The sequence below is a fragment of the Aulonocara stuartgranti genome (genome assembly GCF_965226115.1).
Source record: "Aulonocara stuartgranti genome assembly, chromosome: 7".
NCBI lineage: Eukaryota > Metazoa > Chordata > Actinopteri > Cichliformes > Cichlidae > Aulonocara > Aulonocara stuartgranti.
In genome coordinates, this window is record NC_138945.1 from 1,079,041 (window position 1) to 1,099,381 (window position 20,341).

The following is a 20,341-nucleotide window of genomic DNA, read 5'->3' on the forward strand; positions in this document are numbered from 1 at the left end:
CTCACAAATTATGATTTTTTTACAACGAAATAATAAAGTGGAATTATAGAATATGCCATGAACTAAACCGTTTCTTACCAATTTCCTGGAATTATTGAAAATGAGCAGCAACAGAACGAGCTGCACGAGCAATGATAATAATGTCATGAAATAATGCACAGCACATTTGAAAATATCAGCTTTAATAGTAAATTCAGCTTGTTTACATGATTTATTAAAAAGACGTCCACCTCTGGCGGCTGATCTTTGTGCACATTCATCATACATCATACAAAAAATCAGCCTGATCGAATACTATTAAACAAAGATGGATTCGGGTTCTCTGCATGATAAGAAAAACATTCAAATCTTGATGCTACAGCTCTAATGTAACACAGCAATCCAGGGTGATGTCATCATGGTGATGTCATCATGGTGATGTCATCATGGTGCAGTCGCTGTGTCTCAAAGGAGAAATCAGTCGCTGCAGTTCTGAATGCAAAGGTGAGCAGCGAGGTTCTCCAGCCGTCAGATACTGTTTGTGTGCATATTAGAAAATAATGAGGAACACCTTTTGTCATTAATGCTGCAGTGATGTGAGAGTTTATTAATCCTGAGCTTCTATGCTGAGTAACACTGAGGAGATGATTAATGGCAGGAAACCTTCCTAACACGTGTAACTACTCATCTGGTGTCACCTGACGGGTCGACTCAGGTGTTTGCGCGCCTCTGTAAGCTGTTCGTCCACCCCTGAGTTCTCCTTCTCCAGCTCGGGATCCCGACGTCTTCCCAGGTCACATGAGCTATGTGACGAGCCAACAGACTGTACATAAAAGACAGCAGATCCTGTGACGTCAACGCGGTCCCTCACACCTGCATTCTTTCTAATGACCAGCAGGGGGCAGTCGGCTTCAGGAAACACAAACATCAGTCACTGATTTCAGGTTTAATTTAACACAACGTTCAGAGTCAGGGGGCACGGGGAGGGGGGAGGGATTCAGGGGGGCGCATCTCTGCTTTAAAAACTCCAACATGGAGGCGGGAAACGTTACAGTAACTGTGTCCGTCTTTTATATACAGTTTATGGCTGAGTCCTGTGATGAGGGTCTGAGCTCGATCGTGATGCTTGGATCTGGGCTTTTCTCCAGCTTCTAGCAGCTGACGGCGAGGCGAGGCTGGATGTGTGGGCCAATCAGACGCCTCCTTGATGGTGACGTGATGGAAAACAGTCGAACACTTCTGTGCGGTATCCCACAACACATTTTCAGTTCTCGGGACCTTTGACTGACCAGGAATGCACACGCCGACATTTCTGTCCCAGAGGTCAAAGGTTAGTCTGCTGCGTGTGTTGACTACTGTAACATCTCTATGTTAACCGGGTGCTGGCAGGGGTCAGATGAAGCTCCTTCCTCCTCCTGAGAGCCTTCTCCTGCACCACCAACAGCTAACGCTATAAAAAGCAGCCTTTCTCCTCACACGCTGACAGGCTGCAGGATCAGGTTCCTGTCTTCTGATTGGCCAGCCAGCAGGGCACTTCTCCACACCTGGAAAAGCCGCATGCAAATTTCTGTGAATACGTGATGGATGTGCTCCACGATGCAGCCACAGAGCATCAAGCTGTGTTGATTTTATCTGATTTAAAAGGATCATTTAAAAACCTGAAGTCTTGGCTCTGTGAGGGGAAAAGTTTCTGAGAATACACCTGCACAGGTGCGTACCTCTCTCTCAGCGTCGGCTGGCTGCTCAGGAAGCTGAGCTGCTGCTCCAGACGACAAACCCTGAAGGCCAGATAGCAGGACGACAGGACCAGCAGGAAGACTCTGAGAGAGACAGACAGGTAAAAAACACCTGACACACCTGTGAAGAAGCGCAGTAAAGCCGGAGGTTCGTCCTCGCTCTGCATCCAATCGGCAGACGAAAGAACCGGCTGTGTATGCTGGTTTTGGATCTGACTCACAGCAGGATGAAGAGTCTGAGCAGCTGGTACTCTGTGTGGCCCAGTTCAGGTACCGGCTCTGTCAGCAGGATCTTCTCCGTCTCCAGGCTGCAGTCTACACGCACGAGACAGAGAACACGGGTAAACGCATCATTACCTTTGAATGTGGGCGGGCGGATGCACGGGGCTACCTGTGAGCGTGTGAGCACTGAAGGTGGTGGTGGTGGCGAGGCTGGGGGTGGAGTTTCCCAGCAAATCGGGGAGAGAGGAGGAGACGGCGGGAAGCGACGGTTTCCGTCTCCATTTCAGCACCTCTGGAAACTCGTCCTGACAGAGAGACGCAGGTTCAGAGACACACCTTTGTAAAAAGCAGAGAAGCTGCCGACGAGGCTGTTACCATGGACAGCGAGCTGGGCTCCTCCAGGTACTGCTTCAGACTCAGACTCTTCCCGTTCACCTGAGCACAGACAGAGGACGCCAGGTGAGCCAGAATCAAACATTCGTTACCAGGAAGCTGAATGTGGACCGACCTGCAGGTGGGTGCAGATCCTCCTGAGGACGTCGTAGACGCTGTCTCGGGACAGCAGGGACACAAACACGTACTGAGGACGGAGACAAAGACAGAAGGCGTTCAGAGTCAGTTCGCCCAATCGCAGCGAGGTCCAGACGGGACCGTAGCTTCGGCGCCGCCCTCTGAATCCTCCATTTAAACCAACTCCGGCAACAGGAGCCACTCACAGATTTAAAGCATCCACCCATCCCTCTGTCATCCACCAATCGAATCATCCACCCATCATTCATCCGTCCATCCTCTTCTGATCAGAGAAGCCCTCCTCCTCTTGTATCTGCGATCCCATTTTTAGGTAACTACTCGCAGCTCGTAACGGGTTTTCATTTTCAGCTGATCGGAACAACACGATCATGTTTAAAGTTTAAATCTCACAGAAACAGGCGAACTCTTAACCTCTTAAGCCCCAACGCTCCCGATACGGCGGCAAAAGGCAGGAGATCAGTTAGGCTCGGGGCTTAAGCGGTCAAAAGCCTTTAAATAGTTCATACTCCTGTGAGGCGAGACAGCGACACATTCCCGTCCATCAGCAGTGAGCGCGGACCCTCCAACAAACGCCTGCTCGGCGTGCGAGCGGTGGCAGAGGAGAGCGCGCTCTACAGGCGCTTCAACGAATCTCAGAGTCAGATCAGAAATGCCTGAATAATTCTGACTGACTGCGCAGAGCGGATGATGTCATCACTCTGCATCTGGTGCAGGCAAAGAGAAAGCTCATTAATCACATGATGCTCGGACAGGTCAGCGGGGATACCTTCTGTCCTGTATCCATGGTGATGGCGAGGCCGTTCGGCACCAGACCCGCAGTCTTGTGCTTCTTCACCAGCCGGACCGACACCACCGGGATGCACACCTGCCTCGGGAAACACAAACGCACAAAGTCAGAGCTTCTCAGGTGAGAGGCGCCTGAAGCTGAACCTGAGAAGGTCAGACGTCCAACCCTGGGCACCGGATCCACCTGCTCCATGACCCCGAACGGGATTTCTTTAAATTAATTCACTGAATTGATTCAAAGTGGCCATGTGACAGGTGATGTCATCGCTCACCTTGATGTCTTTGCCGAACAGGTTGGCGTAGAAACACAGCCAGTTCCTGGAGATGTAGAGTCGCCCCTGCAGCAGGATGTCTCTGAGCAGAGCGCAGGAATACGCTGCAGCGAGAGCGGATCGTGTTAGCGTAAACCGACTGAGATCGTTCGACAGACAGATGAGCAGATGTCAGGACACAGTTTAGATCAGACATCGGTTGGGAAGCAGAAACTGTTCTCACGGCATTCTTTACTGAGGGATTTCTGGCTAGCTCGCTGGGTGGAGGTCACCCCGGGGCGTCTACTTTCATTTCTTCTGTTTCAGGCGTTTTTGGGTGAATTTGTTGCATTTGTTTTAGACACATGCCATCGACACGGTCACAGACTTGGACTGGATAGCAGCGCCCTGAGAGATTTGCGAGCGGTGCCGTTGACAGGAACCGAATAATGATTTCAAAGTGTCGTGCTGACGGTTTCACATGTGAGCTAAAGCAGGCGGTGAGTGCTGCACTCGGTACCTTTCATCAGGACTTCTTCTTTAGGAACCGCCTGGAACAGTTTGTGGTACTGAGAGTTGTATTTGCTGACAGTCTGTGGACGCACAAAAACACACGATTACACGTTTGCATGGAGAGCGTTTACAACACCAGGTTCAAAAGGTTTCCCATCACGGCTGAAGGACGTGCAGCTCATTTCCTGTTTGTCTACAGCGGAGGAGACGCAGAGTTTGTGTTTTTATAGTTAACGGCAGAAATGTCCAATATGTCTAACGATAAAAACACATTAACACGGTGCTTTTATAGTTCACTTATTTTATAGTTGGAAACATTTGCTTTATAGTGAAAAAACAAATCAGCCACAGATTCATATTTATAGTTTCATTTAATAAAACATCTTTATGGTTATATACTGGCACCTGATATTTACATATGAAAACAAACAGAAAATGTGGTTTCATTTGTGACATTAGTGGCTTATAACCAGCAGCCTGTTTAATAAAGGTTTATTTTTATTAGAGTGAATATTTATGAATAAATGTTCTTTATATTCAAACAAACATCATGCTGTCTGTTATTGACAGTATATTTGTTGTTGGATAGTTTATCTGTAATAAAAATCGGTTCATGTTATTTGTTTAATGGTACATTTATGTTCGTTTTATAGTGAAAACCGAGACGTTCCTGTCACTTCCTGTTATTAATAAGCCAAGCACTGAAATAAAAGGACATTTTTTATGGTTCATAGTGAAATAACAGGAAGTTATTTCACTGTATAATTTTAGTGGGAAAAACCCAGAAAGTTGTTTTATTTCATGGTGTATTATTTATGGAAATACTCCCAGAAGCTCAACCCCATCCCGTCTCTGGTGCGTGTTTTACTTTCAACAGGCTGGCGCTGATTCCTGAGGCGTGATCGGGAAACAGCTTTGAGTTTGTATCACCTGAAACAAAAGATCTGAGCGCTTCCTCCAGCTCAGCTGACTACAAACCGAGCGGCGTGTTTCTGGAGCATTGTTTGGGTTCCTCGCATGTAGGTCAGACGTTACATCATGTACACACCGCCCTGCCCCCGTACACCTGTACGGCTTTATTCTGCGAGACTTCCTGCCTTCCTCTTCCTGTCTGAGACAACAAAGACTGAAACAACAGTCAGCGGCAGCTCGACACCTAGGTCTCCATCGTCTTCTCTGATCCTGCCTCGTTGGTCCTAAAACATTAAACTAACGGATAAACCCAAAGAAATGTTTGGGATTAGAGCTGCTGCTGCTTCCTGATGGTCGCCTGAGCTTTTCTGTCCACTCACGTGGATCCTGCCCACAAAACACCCACACAAACACACCCCTGTCCCCATGGAGACTCCTGCTGCCCTGCTGTCATCTCTGGACCTCCTGCTGCTCTGTGCGAGGGCAGGTTTTACTTACCGATTCTCTGTAACACTTCTTCACGTCTTCGTAGGACAAGTCGTCGATCAGCTGCAGCCTGCGGGACACAGCAGCACCTTCGGTTAGACTCAAACACAAACTGCAGTTTCTGTACTGGGAGCGGCCCAGTGATACCAGAAGTTCTCCTTTTAGTCCCAGAGAGCACAAACACACTGGATTAGAAGGAAATGCACACAACTACAATCGCTCCTGAGTGACTTCATCACTCTGTCTCATCGCTGTGGACGAGTTCTGGTCCACTCTTCTCCACAGGTTGTTTCACTTCATCGATGTTTGCAGCATTTATTCATGCACAGCTCTCTGAGCTCTGCGGCAGCTCTTTGGTATTCATGGTTCACTCGGCTCCTCCTCCCTCCACCACCGCCCCCAACCGCCTCCTTCAGAGAACACTGAACAGGCTCAGCTCTCGCTTCACCACGACGGTGTTCAGGGTTCGCACCGTGGCCCCAGTCAGATTAAACATATTCCATTAACCCTTACCTCATCATGTCTTAAATGTTCTTATCTTTCATTGAAAATGACTCCTACCATTGCTGGATTCATCACTTACAGCGGAGGGGGGGGGGGGCTGCAGATTTTAGACGCTGATTTAAGTCACATGAAGTTCTCCAGACGCCTGGCAATCAACTAATCTAAACTAAAACCTGCAGGAGCCGGCCCCTGAGGCCTGGAGTTCCCCTGCCTTACAGGATCAATTATCTGAGGGGAAACCATATTCAGCACTAATTTATTCCTTTATTTGTTAAACGGTCGTCACTCCCGTAGAAACACTTTGCAAAGCTGCTTCTCTCTCAGCTTATCATCACCAGTTTTTCTGCTTCACCTGTTTCCTTACACAGAGAAATGGGGGCGGGGCATTATGGAGATAATATTGCTCAGGACTGATGGTTACGAACGATACACAGAGTCACGCAAATATTAGTGAAGGAGGCCCGTTCAGAGGGTTTGGAAACGAGCTCGTAACTCTTGACGAGGAGAAACAGCTGCTTCCTTAAGATCACCGCTGACGTCGTTCCTGCAAACCTCCAGAGCTTCTGCTTCCACTGAGGTGCTCTCACCTGCTGATGATCAGTTAATCGAGTGCATTAACTAAGTTTCCACGTAGTGATTTTGTGCTATCTGGGATAATCTCTGTGCAGAAACCAGGAATCCTGGAAAACTACTGTACTGTGTCTGTGAGCATCTTCAGGGAGAGGCGTCTCTCATCCAAACAGACATGAATGGACAGTAAATTCAAAGCTCTCATGACACATCACAGCACGACGTGTCATCACGGTGCAACACACACGGAGGTTTAACCTCCCGGCCAAAGAGCGCGCCAGCGCTCGGCTCAAGAACTGCTCACAGTCTGGAAGCTGATTCATGCACAGAGTACAGTGGTGAGGTTTCCCTCCTGCAGCCTCCTGTTCTAACTGCAGGACGGTGCTTCACACAGAATAATTATCTCCACACTGAGCCACTCACAGCTGACTGTGGCCTCCACCATCTACAGACACAGACAACACACCTGACCGGCCCCGTGCGACCCCCCGAGGCCTCGACAGCGCCGGATGGTGACGCTGGTCACGTTTTGCTCATTTGCATGTTTCCTTGAGCTGCAGCAGTGCAGCTTTTACTCATGCGAGCCCGGCTGAGGCTCGTGAGGAGCCATCGCCACGTTCTGTGCAGCTCCAGCTCCTCTGTCAGAAACAAGGCCTTTAACGCTATCTGTGAGGGGCAGCCAATCAGAACAAACTTGACTTAAAGGGGGAGGAGCGAAAACAGCTTGTTTCTGAGTTAAAGAAGGATTGACCCGAGCACCTGCAAACACTCTGGAGGTCACAGATGTTCGGCTGATCAGAAGCAGCAGAAGATGATGGAAGCGACACAGCTGACCCTCAGGTCACCTCACCGTTTCAAACCCACCGCGTCCCTCGTGTCTGACAGACGTCTGCAGACGCTCTAACGTCATTAATGATCCTCTTCAGTCATTTTATGCAAACAGGAGAGTTTCACTGTCAGCTGATTTTCATCCTCGATCCCAAACTAACTGAACAAACACGAGGTCTGCGGCTGATTTCAGAGAGAAATCGCAGACAAATCATTAAAAATCATCGTCACCACACCAACGACTGACTTCTGGGAAAACTACGAAAATTCACATAGTTTAAAAATTTCTGATTCAAATTGATGGGAGGAAGTTTTTCTCCGACCCAGAGCCGAGCGTCTGTCTCTACCTGTCGCGTCTGTCGTCTCCCATGTTTTCATAAACTCCTGCTCGGCTGCTGACGGCGGCGTGAGGAAAGAAACGTCTGACCGGTCACGTGAAAAACATGAAGAGTGAGGAAACATCAGCGTGGAGAGCTGAGCCGAGGTGTTAATCCACCTTCTGACACACAGCTCAGGCTCTGCAGTTTGATCACACACACACCTCGTGTCAGGTTTCCTGCTCATGTAAATGCACTGTGGGCAGGAAGGGGTGAATCCATGTGAGGTTTATGCAAAGAGGAAAACAAATGAGGAGCTGAGGAGGAGGTCTGACCGCGAGCGATGCTGATGAGCGTTATTAACGACTCCCATCGGCCACTGCAGCTCCGAGGCCGACTGGCACGCTTCCCTCTCCCACTGAAAACACCATAAAAGAAGTAACTGTGCAAACTGTTGGAGCGTGCAGGGAAAGTGGGGCAGAGAAAGGAGGACGTGTTCACGCCGCACAACAGATTAGAAAATTGTTGTTCAGGTGCCAAGCCGGGTTTAGTCGACACACTTTTAGATTCCCTCAAAAATGAACCCCCCCACCCCCCACCTCATGATGCTTAATCGATGTAATCAACTTTAATTTGATGCAGTGTGAAAAAAATGCACAGAAATCAATTATTTTTCAAGAAATATTAAATAGATTCAACATCTTTCTTCAACAAAATTGCAGACTGCACAGATGGTACCTTCCCAAAGGAAAAAGTACTATAGCTTACTAGGGTATATATATTAGACTTAATAGTTACTATATACAGTAATGGACTTCTATACATTTTACATCAGATTAAAACTTTGGGTGTCAGATAATTATTTATTAAAAGCTCGACATTTTAAATGAGAATAAGAAAGAAAAGTATGTCTTTGTGCCCCCTTTTCCCTGTTCATGCCCTATCGGCCCCCCTGGCTAAACTTTGCTAGATCCGCCCCTGCACAGTTACCAGCGTCAGCTACGTTGAAAAAGATCCTCGAGTAGAAAGTAATATTAAATAAATTCTAACAACAGCTGATCAAGCTTAAACGTGCTGCTGTTGTTCAGCCGCTGGTTTCCTCTTTCTGGTGCAAAGTGGGCCAAAAACAAAAAAGAGAGACGATCAGCTGATCATTGATCAGTTTCATGATTGAAGTAGCAACAAGAAGAGGCAGTCGCTCCATATATCGCTCGTTAAGCTTAACGTGGGAATGCTTTACAAACACTCAGAGATGAACTTACACACTTGCTTTACTTCTCTCTGGGCTCACGTCCTCGGAGATGAAATGCTGGTTTGGTAGCGAAGCTACAAATACTCAACCAGACCACAGGGCACACCACAGCCGCTCGATCACGTGACCACACTGCTGCGACGTGCTACGGTTATGAGCAGAGTTACGCCGTGTTGCAAGTTTTGTGAGGTGCTTTTTTGATATTTAATGGATCGGATTACATTTTTTATTTTTCTCCGATATCCGATCCAGTAATTTACGTCAGTATCGGGCCGATACATAATATCGGATCGGTCCATCTCTAGTAGGCGGTAGGGTAAAGTGTCTTGCCCAAGGACACAACGACCAGGACAGAGAGCCCGGGGATCGAACCGGCGACCTTCCTGTTACAGATGAGCTTCCCAATCCCCTGAGCCACGGTCGTCCCCCGAGACGGCGCTGTTTCGCCTCCGTCGTCACATCTGGCCTCTTCTCTGCGTGGAGCTTTAACCTGCAGGTGTGGACGCCACGCCGACTTCTGGTCATCCCAGTTTTTGGCATATTGGTGAAACTCTCTCTCTCTAAGATGTTTTTTTTATACCTGATCATGTGACGGAGCTGCAAACTGTTCCTCCAGCTGTTTCTGTTTACTGGTGGTTCCGGTAACAACCACACCCTCTCTGACATCACAGAGATCGTAGTGCAGAAAAAACTGACAAACTGAGTGTTCAAGCGGCCTGCAGGATTACTGCACAAACTGCAGGCTCATCGTTACGAACTCTGGTCATGTTTAACATGAAGAGCCACCTCAGGGCCGGAGATACAATCATCTTCATATTTATATCTATATCAGGGACGATCGTTAGTCTGAAAGCTTCAGTGAATCTTAGGCTGCGTCACACTGCAGGCGAAAGCGCATCAAATCCGACTTCTTTGACCCTCTGCGACTCATATCCGATCATGGTGTGACAGCGTGAACGGCACAAATCCGACCTGGGTCACTTTGGTATGTGGTGCTGAATCCGACACATATCTGATGTTTTAGAAAGCGACTGCTGTTTGATGGTCAGGTCGCATTAAATCCGTCTTTTACGTCACTGACACAAGACAGACGCCAAATATCAGCGTCCAACATCGCGAATGCTTCCTGTCCATCCAGTGAAACTGTTGGGAAGACAGCGTTGGAGAAACGTGAACATTTTCTTTGTTCTGTATAATCTGCAGATTCTGACAGAAATCTATCCTTTGAAGCACCGCTCCTCTAAAACAGCAACAAGGATCATTATTAGGTTATTTACATTATTATGTCAATAACAAAATAACTTAAAGCAAAATAAATAAATAAAAGTCCAAAACAAGTCTTTATATTAAGGCCATCAGTCAAACATACTGTTGCTCTGGGTCTAAACTGAGCACGTTGTGTGTGACGTCTTCTTTTGCGCATGCGGGCTTTGAGCGTTCACACTACAGCGCGTTTGCTGTCGCATTTTATTTGTAGTGTGAACAAGCAGACAAAAAAATGGGATTTGATCAAAACATCGGAATTGAGCATCAAGACCTGCAGAGTGAACGTAGCCTTTGAGTGTTTCTGGGGTTTTCCTCCCGTTTGGCCTCTCAGGCTTTCTCTGCTGCCAGGAAACGTGAGCTGATTGCACGTGGTGCAAACACACACACGTACACACAGACACACACACACACACAGACTGTGACTGCAGCTTGCTTCATACGTGACGGGAATAAGAGCGCAGCGAGAGACACTGAGGCTTCCTCTCACTGCCGACTGTCTCTCCTGCACGTCTCCTCAGCTTTAATCTGCTGCCAAACACACACACACACACACACACACACACACACACACACTCTGTCAGGACTAATGAGGCTGTGGGCTCCTCCTTCTGTTTTGCTCACACTTTGAGTGTAAGCGAGCGTCCGGCCGTCCTCCTGTCCTCCACCAGCTGTCACACTGGCTCAGGAACAAGATGCAGTTTCTCACCTGAAGGGTAGGGGGCAGGGTCCATCCTCCTCCCTGGGGGGCTCCACCTCATGGGGGGGCAGGACACCTACATCATCACTGAGCTCCAGCTGCTCTGACATCATCGTCACCACCTGGAAAGTCAGGAGGAAAAACAGCATCAAGAGTTTTAATCATCAAACGAACCTGTGCATCATGTCTTATTTAGTCTTATTTTAGTTTTTAAAAGAAAACAAACACTTTTTATTATATTTATTTTTGTTGATAGTCTTTATCAAAACAACAAAACCTCTTTATTTATTAGAGGCTTTTATTTCATGACAAGTAATCAGAGAGCAAGTGGCTTCATTAGTTCCCTCTGACAGTGTATATGTGAAGGGCTTTTATTGTGAAAGGTAAGAGGATCTCATTTTTATGATAGGAAAAACGCACTTTTCCTATCATGTTAGCACCTGTGAGGCAGATCACAGATGATACATCATCCAGGACTGTGTGTACATGAGGGTGCGCTCTGATTGGTCAGCTGAGCTGCAGAGGAAACTTTCGATCTGAAGGACCACACGTTACGCCTGTGCTGCCATGGCAACAGCACGATGGGGGAGGAAGATGGCTTCTCACATGCAGTGTGTGTGTGTGTGCGGAAACACAGTCAGCGAGGTCGCAGCCTCACACCGACATTGTCGACGTGCAAAAATCAGATTGTGATGAAAAGAACTGCAGTGACTTCATTTCCCAGAGTGCCCCTCTGCCCTGGCATCCTTTCTGTTGCCGTGCGCCTCCTTCGGCGCGTTCGGCATGGCGTCTGCGGGCTCACTGCAGCTTGATGCAGAATGAAATCATATGTGTTCACTTTTATCCTTCAAACAAACACGAGCAGTTTCTAATGTTTCTAATGTTCAGAGTTTATTTTCTCTCAGAGGCAGAGAGAGGTGGGTGATGGGAGGACCGCGTCAATCAGACAGTGGATCGACGCGCTGCTCGAGTTATCAGCGGATTTCACATTAAACGCACTTCCTCTCAGCATCACATCAGCACAATCACTTCCTCGTTTTCAGAAAACGTCCAAAAACAGTTTTTTATGTTTACTGGTGTGACCGAGGAGGATGCTGGGACAGGAGGAGAGCCCTGTCAGGAGCTGCAGCACTGTGATGGATGAAATCTTTGCAACACAAAGATGAGGGTTTAACACTGTGGGGAGAAAAGCTTTTGAAACAGTTCTCAGATATGACACACGCACACATGTGAGTGAAGGTTTCCACCAACAGCCGTACCGCCACGGCCGCCGAAACGAAGGATATATTCAGAGAAAATGAAGATAAAAGCTCAGAGAAGCCATCATGCAGCTGATTCGACCCGTGCTAACATGCCCGTGACATCGAAGGAGGTGGGAACGCACTACAGTTGCCTCGGTAACAGGCGTGATGCTTACACTCTTTCACCTGCTTCGCCTGACAGCTGGTGCTGAACCCTCCTCCTCTTCCTCCTTTTCCTCCCCTCCCCAGGATGATGGAGTCAGACACCTCAGCTGGTGCAACAACCGGAAAAGTGCTACTCTCCTCTTTCTCCTCATTTCCTGTCACATGACTCCTGACGAGCTCCTGCAGGCCTGAACACGTTCATCACAGTTTTTTCTACTCTTGCATCTGTGTGATGTCATACAGAGAGGCTCCACCCATCTGAGGTTCAAACCTGCTGTTTACACGGACCAGCCAATCAGAAAAAAGTTGTCTTTGAAAGGGGGGCGGTATGAGATAAAGAAGGATTATTCTGAACTGTGACTGATGCAAAGCCGCTCCAGCAGAGTGTAAGAATAATGATCGTCATCATCATCACCTGTGTCAGTTCTTCGGAGCATGAAGAGCTCGATCACAGGAAGCAGTCTGAATGCCGACCGCTGACCCGAAGCCTTCAAACTGCCAGCCTGCACACAGAGCAGCTCTTTCTGTGTTTTCCTCATCGTGGTTCCTGATGAATTGCATCTATGCAAACGATAAGAAAATAAAATTCCTCGAAAGCCACATTCAAACTTCACCACCTGCCTCTCCGAGCATCAGGACGCCGTATCCTGCAGATCACTGAAGGTGGAGGGACCCGTTTGTCTTTAGACATATTTCTATTATTGCGATCCATAAAGCTTTGAAATCTCCAAAAAAGCCATCTGACAGTCTGAGTCAGCTGACTTTACTTCTGAGCCTATTGTTCATATTTTTAATCTGAGTATCCAGGATAATATCATCCCTAAAATCTGGAAAGCAGCCTCTGACCTCTCAGATCTGAACATCTGCCGTCTGAATCCAAACTTTGTGTGTGGACCTTAAGTATCAGGATCGATGAAGAGCTTGGGTCATCAGCATCTCTGATGGTAACAAAGGACAGTGGACGGCAAGCACACTGCTGTGTTTGTTGAGCTGCTGTTAGGAGGTAAAACTCAGATGTAGTAAAGATTCCTGAAGATGAAGGAGTCCCCCAGGGCTCCGCTGTAGACCCTGTTTTATTTTCCTTTTTTATGAATAATATAAGAAAGAATATGGCTACAGCTAGAAAGCTCCTTTATGCAGACAGCATACTTTACTCGGCGTGCTCACCTCTGCATCAGGTTGTCGAGGGGCTTCCTTTCAGCAGCTGCAGGCTCTTAATGCTAACAAAACCAAATTCAGGTTGTTTTCCAGGAATCACTCATAGATAATGTTGGTATTCACACCCTCGGAGCAGATTTTATGGAAAGAGTGTCGTTCTAAGAAGGTGTAGGTCTTCGGTTGGATGCTCAGATTTCTTCTGGTACTCAATGAAAAAGCTTTGATTGATTAAACATGGCTTGTTTTGACTCATCAGTTGAGAAAAACTTACACAGGAAACCTGTTAAAGTTTTCTTGGTTATGGTGACGTTATGTATACGCAGAGCGCAGAGACCCTTAGAGGAATCTCATTTCTGCCACTTATTCTTTCAGTCGTGGCCCAGGTGGCGAAAGATCGATCGATGCAGTTTGCAAACATAAAACTGAGATACTTAAACTCCTTCACTCGAGGCAGATACTCTTCCTCTTTAAGCGAGCACATCGTGCTTCGGCCTCAGGCCTTCAGCACCCCTGCAGCTTCACGCGCTGAGGGTGAAGGGTTTTTACGCTCCTGAAAAGGACGCTTTTTAATTTGTTGGATGTGGTTTGGCTTGTTCCTTTAAGCCGCTGTTTTATCTAAACATTTGGACCCTAATTTGCATTTGGTCAACAGTTTGCAGGTTCTGTGTGAAGCTCTAAGCCCTGCACCCATGTGAACAACAGCTTGGCTTTCTAAAAACAAAGATTGGTAATCAGACGGTTTCATGCAGCGGTGGTGGTTAGGAGGAACAGGAAGAGCCGTGTCATCGAATGATGACTCTGAAACCTCACGCTGATGAGAGGACAGCTAAGTGTTACCGACAGAGCTTCTGGATTATCTATGGAAAGTGGTGTTTCGATAGCGTGCAAGACTTTGCATACAGCAAAGCTCGAGGTACAAAAAGGTACACGCCTGAAAGACGAAACCTGAAGGGAATACAAACAGCTGCTTATTCAGTCAGACGAGACCAAAGTGAAACAGTCTGGGTGAGAACGAGCACACCACGACGAACGCCTGTTGACCCATGCGGGTGGGGGTGTGTGGAGCTGGCTGTGAGTCGGAGCTCTTTCCAACACGCTCTAACAAACATGTGCTCGATGTAATTCTACTTGCCCAGCAAGACTTTAATGCACAACTTCTACTTTTATTAGAATCCCAAACATGTTTTACTTTAATAAAATAGTCTCTTGATTAGGGCTGCGCCATGTCATACCGCTCACGGTAACACCGGTATACCGTTGGGCAACGATAAGAAAATGAAACATGGCGATAGAATATGGGTAAAACGCACAGGCGCAGTGCTTTTGTTTTCATACGCACATGGCGGAAAAAGCACGGCGGAGAAAGCGGATCGTTGAATGAAACGGAGGAACCAGAACTGGTTTGTAAAAATGCTGCAGCTTCAGTGGAACTGGTTCAGCTTTCGTCCGTCTGATACACAACAAAGCACTGTTTTTGGTAGCGCGTGCTAGCGGGCCGTCGTTATCACCGTTATTACCAAACCGATTTGATGTGGAATACAGCAGTGGCACAAAAGAGGTTTTATTCTCATTTCTCAACAAAAATGCAGCTGAGACATGAAGCTAATCCAGAAGCAGTTTTTCTGCTGGCCACTCGAGTCACACGCTAATTCAAACTTTATTTACACAGCGCCAAATCACAACAACAGTCACCACAAGGCGCTCTATATTGTAAGGTAGACCGTACAATAATACATACAGAGTAGTATGTATTATTGTACATACAGAGTATGTACATTTCATGTACATCTGCACTTTTATTAACACACAGCGCAGATGTACAAGAAACAATTACTCAGAAATAAATTATCAGCATTTATTAAATAATCATGCTCCATAAATAAAAGAAAAAATGTTGTTTTGTGCATAACAAAGAGCTCACAACTGTGCAGTCAAAATGTAAACTAACAGACGCTGAGCACAACAACAAGCAGCTGCTCTGTTCTTAACTTCTACTGCGTGACCGACAGCCTGGAGTTTGAAATCCTCTTCGTAACCGCGTCTCTGAACAGGAGCCGTTTATGGTCCTTATACGCACACAGTACGGTGATATTACGCTGAAGCACAGTACGTATCACTCCGCGAGGCTCCAGACTACGGCAGCCGTAACGCGGTGCGGCTCCGTAGCAAAGTCGTACTCAAACATTTTTAGTCAGATTGCTGAGCGCCGTGTTCCACAGAGAAGCGGTTCGCGGTCAGTGAGCACAACCAGAACTCATACATAAGGCGCGCTGTCAACTTTTGAGAAAATGAAAGGATTTTAGGCCGTGCAGCACCTCTGGGCGTTAGCGTGGTTAGCTCGTTAACACGTTGACGCCGTCCAGCCCCACGCACGGGGCGATGCGCAGTAACTCGTTAACGGAGATTTGCCGTGTCCATCTTGTCGCTGCCTGCAGGTGAAGCGATGGGGGAGGAGGGGGTGTTGTGGTCAGTGAAGGAGAGGCGGAGCAACGCAGCGTAGAGACAAAAGTGGACGAAAGAGAGGCAAACCTGCGGCTCCACAACTATAATTATAGCATAGACTATATCGATATAAAGGATATTGTCACATCTCTTATCTCGTATAAAAATATATTTTTTAAAAACTCGATATATCGCCCAGCCCTACTGCAGAGAAAAACCCAACAATCATGTGACCCACTGTGAGCAGCACTTTGGCGACAGTGGGAAGGAAAAACTCCCTTTTAACAGGAAGAAACCTCCAGCAGAACCAGGCTCAGGGAGGGGCGGGGCCATCTGCCGCACCAGGAAGACGGGACAAATGCAATTTTGCAGTTGCCATCAGAGTCGCCCCCTGCTGGTGATTAAGAACAAACTGCAGGTTGAGACATTTAAACAGCTCTGGGCCTGATTTCGTCCTGCAGACCAACACTGACAGTGAGCTTCTGTCTCTGCAGCTGCATTAACTTTGTGCCTCGCTGTCATTAACATGCAGCACCTCCCCTGCAGGCCTCAGTGTGTGTGTCTGTGTGTGTGTGTGTCCAGCACCACAAACAAAACACCTCTTTGACTGAGCTGCAGAGCGAGGCCGCCTCACACAGCTACCCCACAGCCTCACAGCAACAAAAGGAGCTCCTCGTTTCTACTTTTAGTCATGTTGATAAAATCCTCATCACTCTGTGCAAAGCTTTTCATGAAGGTGGAAATTACACGTGTTGTTATCTGTATTGCTCACTGACGGTTTTCTTTGTGAGAAACGCAGCGCGGGAACAACTCTGACTGTAAAACCTCAAAGTTGTGGAATAACCCCGGGGTCCAATCATATTACTGATAATCTGATAATGAAGTGTAACCTGATTACTTCATCTTCTGCAAACCCAGCACAGCCGATCAGGCTGAAGATGGGAGCTTCTCGAATGAGCTCAAAATCAGTTTTTCCCTGAAAATCTGCGACTTTATCACTTTAAACTTTTACTCTGAAGATCATTCCTACATCATCACGTCCTCTCTCCAGCTTCCTTTTCCTTCTTTCCTCCCTCCCCTGTCTTCCATCCTTCCTGACTTTTTTCATTCCCTCTTTCCTTCATATCTTTAACATCCCAGCAGCTTTGTCTCTGTGTAGAAATCAACTCTTTAAATTTATCCTTATTTTCCAGATAAAAATGAAATTCACACATTTCTTTCAGCGCCCTTTAGGACGAGCCCGAGAGCACCCGTTAGCTCGCTTCTTTGGTTGGCGGATGTAGACAGAAAGAAAAAATAGTTCCTCTGTGAAACGGCCTGGGTTTGTTGGCTTAGTTTGGTGGATTTTTGTGTTGAGGCGTGAACGATCACATGTGGAAACAAAAGTCAGGTCAAAGTGCTTAAACGGAGGCTTCACAGACGGGTGATGTCATGTGGTTACTTCTACTTTTTTATACAGTCTGTTGATGCTTCCATCTTTTATATACAGTCTGTGGCCACATCCATCTTTTATATAAGGTGGTGTCTGTAACCTAGCTGCTGGTGTTTGGTGAGTTATTTATTTAAGTAGATTTTAGGTGGAGGAGGGTGGAGAGTTACCTCAGCCTGACGCGCTCACGTGCATCAAACCCACATTAATAAAGTTCAATCAGATGTCTCATTGATATCTGACATCATTTCAAGCTTTCATTCAGTCTGTATCCATAAAAGACGGTTTGTTACAGCAGTAATGTGATTACTAACGTGTGCACGTGCTATTAACGCGCACCTATGAAAACAAAGCTGCTGCATATAAAGCGGTTTATTACTGATGAAGGAAAATATTAAAATAAGATCTCAGTAGACTCAACAATAGAATCCCCGCAGAACGAGCGCGTGACTCCTAGCGCAGACTCACCTTTACCTGCGAGGCTTATGCAGTCTTCAATCACGTCCGCCGGAGTCCCGGTCGGTCCGGTGTCGGTCCCCGAGTCCGTCCTTCAGCACCGACACAGGGCGCTCCCCTCTCTCTGTGCACGAGCTGCGCAGTCACGCTGGCAGCATTCGACACAGCGTGTGCAGGAAGTGAGCGGAAGTGCCTTTCAAAGTAAAGAATGAATGAATGAAAGTTGAGTGTTTAAACGGGTTTCACTCGTGAGGCACATTTAAAAACGTTTCTCTGTCGGTTTCTAATCCAACCCCACACAGATGTTCCTGATGTTTCTGCTGCGTCATCATCACCTGTTACCTGTCTGCGTCTCACCTGTCTGGATCACCGTTCGTCAGATCCACTGTCTCTGAAACACACCTGATGACATCATCACATCTTTGGCTGAAAATCATTTCTGTGTGTTGGAGGGGCTGATGCCCAGGTGTGTTTAGAGAGGTGCGGGGAGTGGGGCGGCATCTCCTCCTGATGTATGAGAGCCAACCCCGACTGATGTGATTGGATTAAACAACCACAGTCACATTTCCTTCCCTGAGTGCAGCTTTAACATGCCGGCACTTTTTTAAAATGATGAAGGTTTATAAGCTTTAAAGTGAATTCAAACTACCAGCAGGTCCTCAGCTCCGCAGGTCACGGCTGATTCCTTCAGCAGAAGGAATCTGAGTAAAGGAGGAGACCCAATCCCAGGTGAGTCCATCCCAACCATCACACCTCGACCCACATGATGACCCTCAGGACCTCCTCCAGGCTGGGACACCAGCTTTTAGGCTGAGAGGTCAAATCTTCATGAGCCTAACAAGTCGTCAAGGTGCCTTCACCTCAAACAGGAAGCGAAGAAACAGCCACTGTGACATCACTTCCAGGACACAGGTGTTTCATTGCACAGAAGTTAAAGCTGTGCTTTGGTGTCATGACTTAAAGGAGGCCTGTGAATTCATGAAGACTAAATTCTTGTTGTTCAACCTCCTGAAGACTTAATGCACCTGTGGGTCTCTTACACTCAGGTTTACCTGTCACAGGTGAGTCAGACAGCTCATGTTAACCTGAACCCTCCGCCAGGTGTTTAAAGTGGATGTTTTTTTATTTTTCCCTGAAACACAGTCAGGGATGGTTTCCTTAGAAACCACCATCATCCCAGCCTGCACGTGATGCGTTCAGTGGACATCTGTAAACGGCACGAACGAGAAACAAACTCCACATCATTGAAATGTTTCTGTTGAGCTATTTGACAACTCAACAGCGCCGCCGTGTGGCCAAGCGAGTGCACTGCATCAGAAATCAAACAAACTTCCAAACCACCAGATTTTTTAGCATTAAACAAAACTCTCTTTTTAATATTGGCTTTTATTTCTTCATATACAATCAAGCAGAAGCTTTTCAGTTATCCTCAGAGGCACTCGTGATGATGAGGAAACATGAACAGATGTGGAAATCCGTTCAGTGGATATCTGTGTGTCCTTAAGTGGCAGACCCAAAAACCCTCCACAGCTGATGAACAGGATCTGAGAGTCACGAGAAAAAAAGAATCAAACAAAGAGAAAAACAAAATGAAATAACCAACGTGAAAGCAAAATGACCCCAGTAAATAAGTGAAACTAAAAGTCTTTGTCAAACTGATGACATTTATAAAAACGGGGTAGTTATCGTTACGGTAATAGTTGAAAGAAACGAGACCAACAGCCAAACCGTCGCACACCAGAGGACCACCACAATCACCCTGTGAGGATTTTAATTTGTCAGATTATTTTTTTATATGTTTGTCAACAGAACAAGTTTCCACTGAAAGCACAGAAAACATACCTGACAGAATCCTTTGGCTGTCTTATATCCACCTGCACAGGTAACATTGGCAGGAAGACCAGGCCACTGTTCCTCACAGACGTGTCTATCAATGACACGTCCACCACCCTCACTCATCAACAGGCTCCCCATCAGTTTTAGTTTCTCCCCATCCAGCCACATGACAACGTGATTTTCTTGTAGGTGTATTTCAGCAGGAAGCTGAATTGTTTGTACTCTGTGGTCTAATCGAACTTTCTCAGACAGCTGTAGACACAGCATGGAGTAAAAATAGAAACATGTTTTTCCACATAGAAGCTTTTATTAAAAATATAATTATACCACAAACAGGTCAAACGAAACTGTTGTCTTACCTTGAGTAACATGATGTCATTACCAAGTCCAACGTGTAATTTTCACGGATGATTTTGTTTTCAATTTTTACTTCCTGATGATTTTACCGTTCTTCAGATTGTGGTTGCCGAGAACGACGTGTGTGAGGCCTCTGAGGGAGTAATCAGCGAGAATTTAAAATGTAAACTATTTTAAACCTGATCTCTTGATTTCTCAGTCGTTACATGCAGGCTAATGTCAGCAGCAGTGTTGGCCAAGTTACTTGAAAAAAGTAATCAGTAACTAATTACTGATTACTTCCCCAAAAAAGTAATCCCGTTACTTTACTGATTACTTATTTTCAAAAGTAATTAATTACTTAGTTACTTAGTTACTTTTTAAAAACCCGATTTACACCCTGAAGAGGCGATAAATAGATCTTTCAG

General features: G+C 46.6%; 1 protein-coding gene and 1 long non-coding RNA gene across 5 annotated transcripts in view; both read right to left on the reverse strand.

Moving 5' to 3' along the window:
- Positions 1-165: 165 nt before the first annotated feature.
- Positions 166-18,281, reverse strand: gramd2ab (GRAM domain containing 2Ab). The gene is made up of 12 exons (XM_082540161.1): positions 17,754-18,281; positions 10,860-10,972; positions 5,429-5,486; positions 4,026-4,098; positions 3,527-3,630; positions 3,235-3,333; positions 2,446-2,517; positions 2,313-2,372; positions 2,107-2,242; positions 1,937-2,030; positions 1,698-1,799; positions 166-1,523 (listed from the first exon to the last, which is right to left on the reverse strand). The coding sequence occupies exons 2-12, from the start codon at positions 10,961-10,963 to the stop codon at positions 1,475-1,477; spliced, it is 951 nt and encodes a 316-aa protein (XP_082396287.1). The 5' UTR covers positions 10,964-10,972; positions 17,754-18,281; the 3' UTR covers positions 166-1,474.
- A 761-nt stretch (positions 18,282-19,042) lies between these two features.
- LOC309710582 overlaps positions 19,043-20,341 on the reverse strand; it is a 75,677-nt gene continuing 74,378 nt past the window's right edge. For 3 of the 4 annotated variants that reach the window (XR_014277749.1, XR_014277751.1, XR_014277752.1), the window contains 2 exons: positions 19,937-20,067; positions 19,043-19,829 (listed from right to left, as the gene is read on the reverse strand). This is a non-coding gene — a long non-coding RNA (uncharacterized lncRNA). The remainder of the gene's footprint in view (positions 19,830-19,936; positions 20,068-20,341) is intronic. The other variant, XR_014277750.1, reaches the window with a different exon arrangement.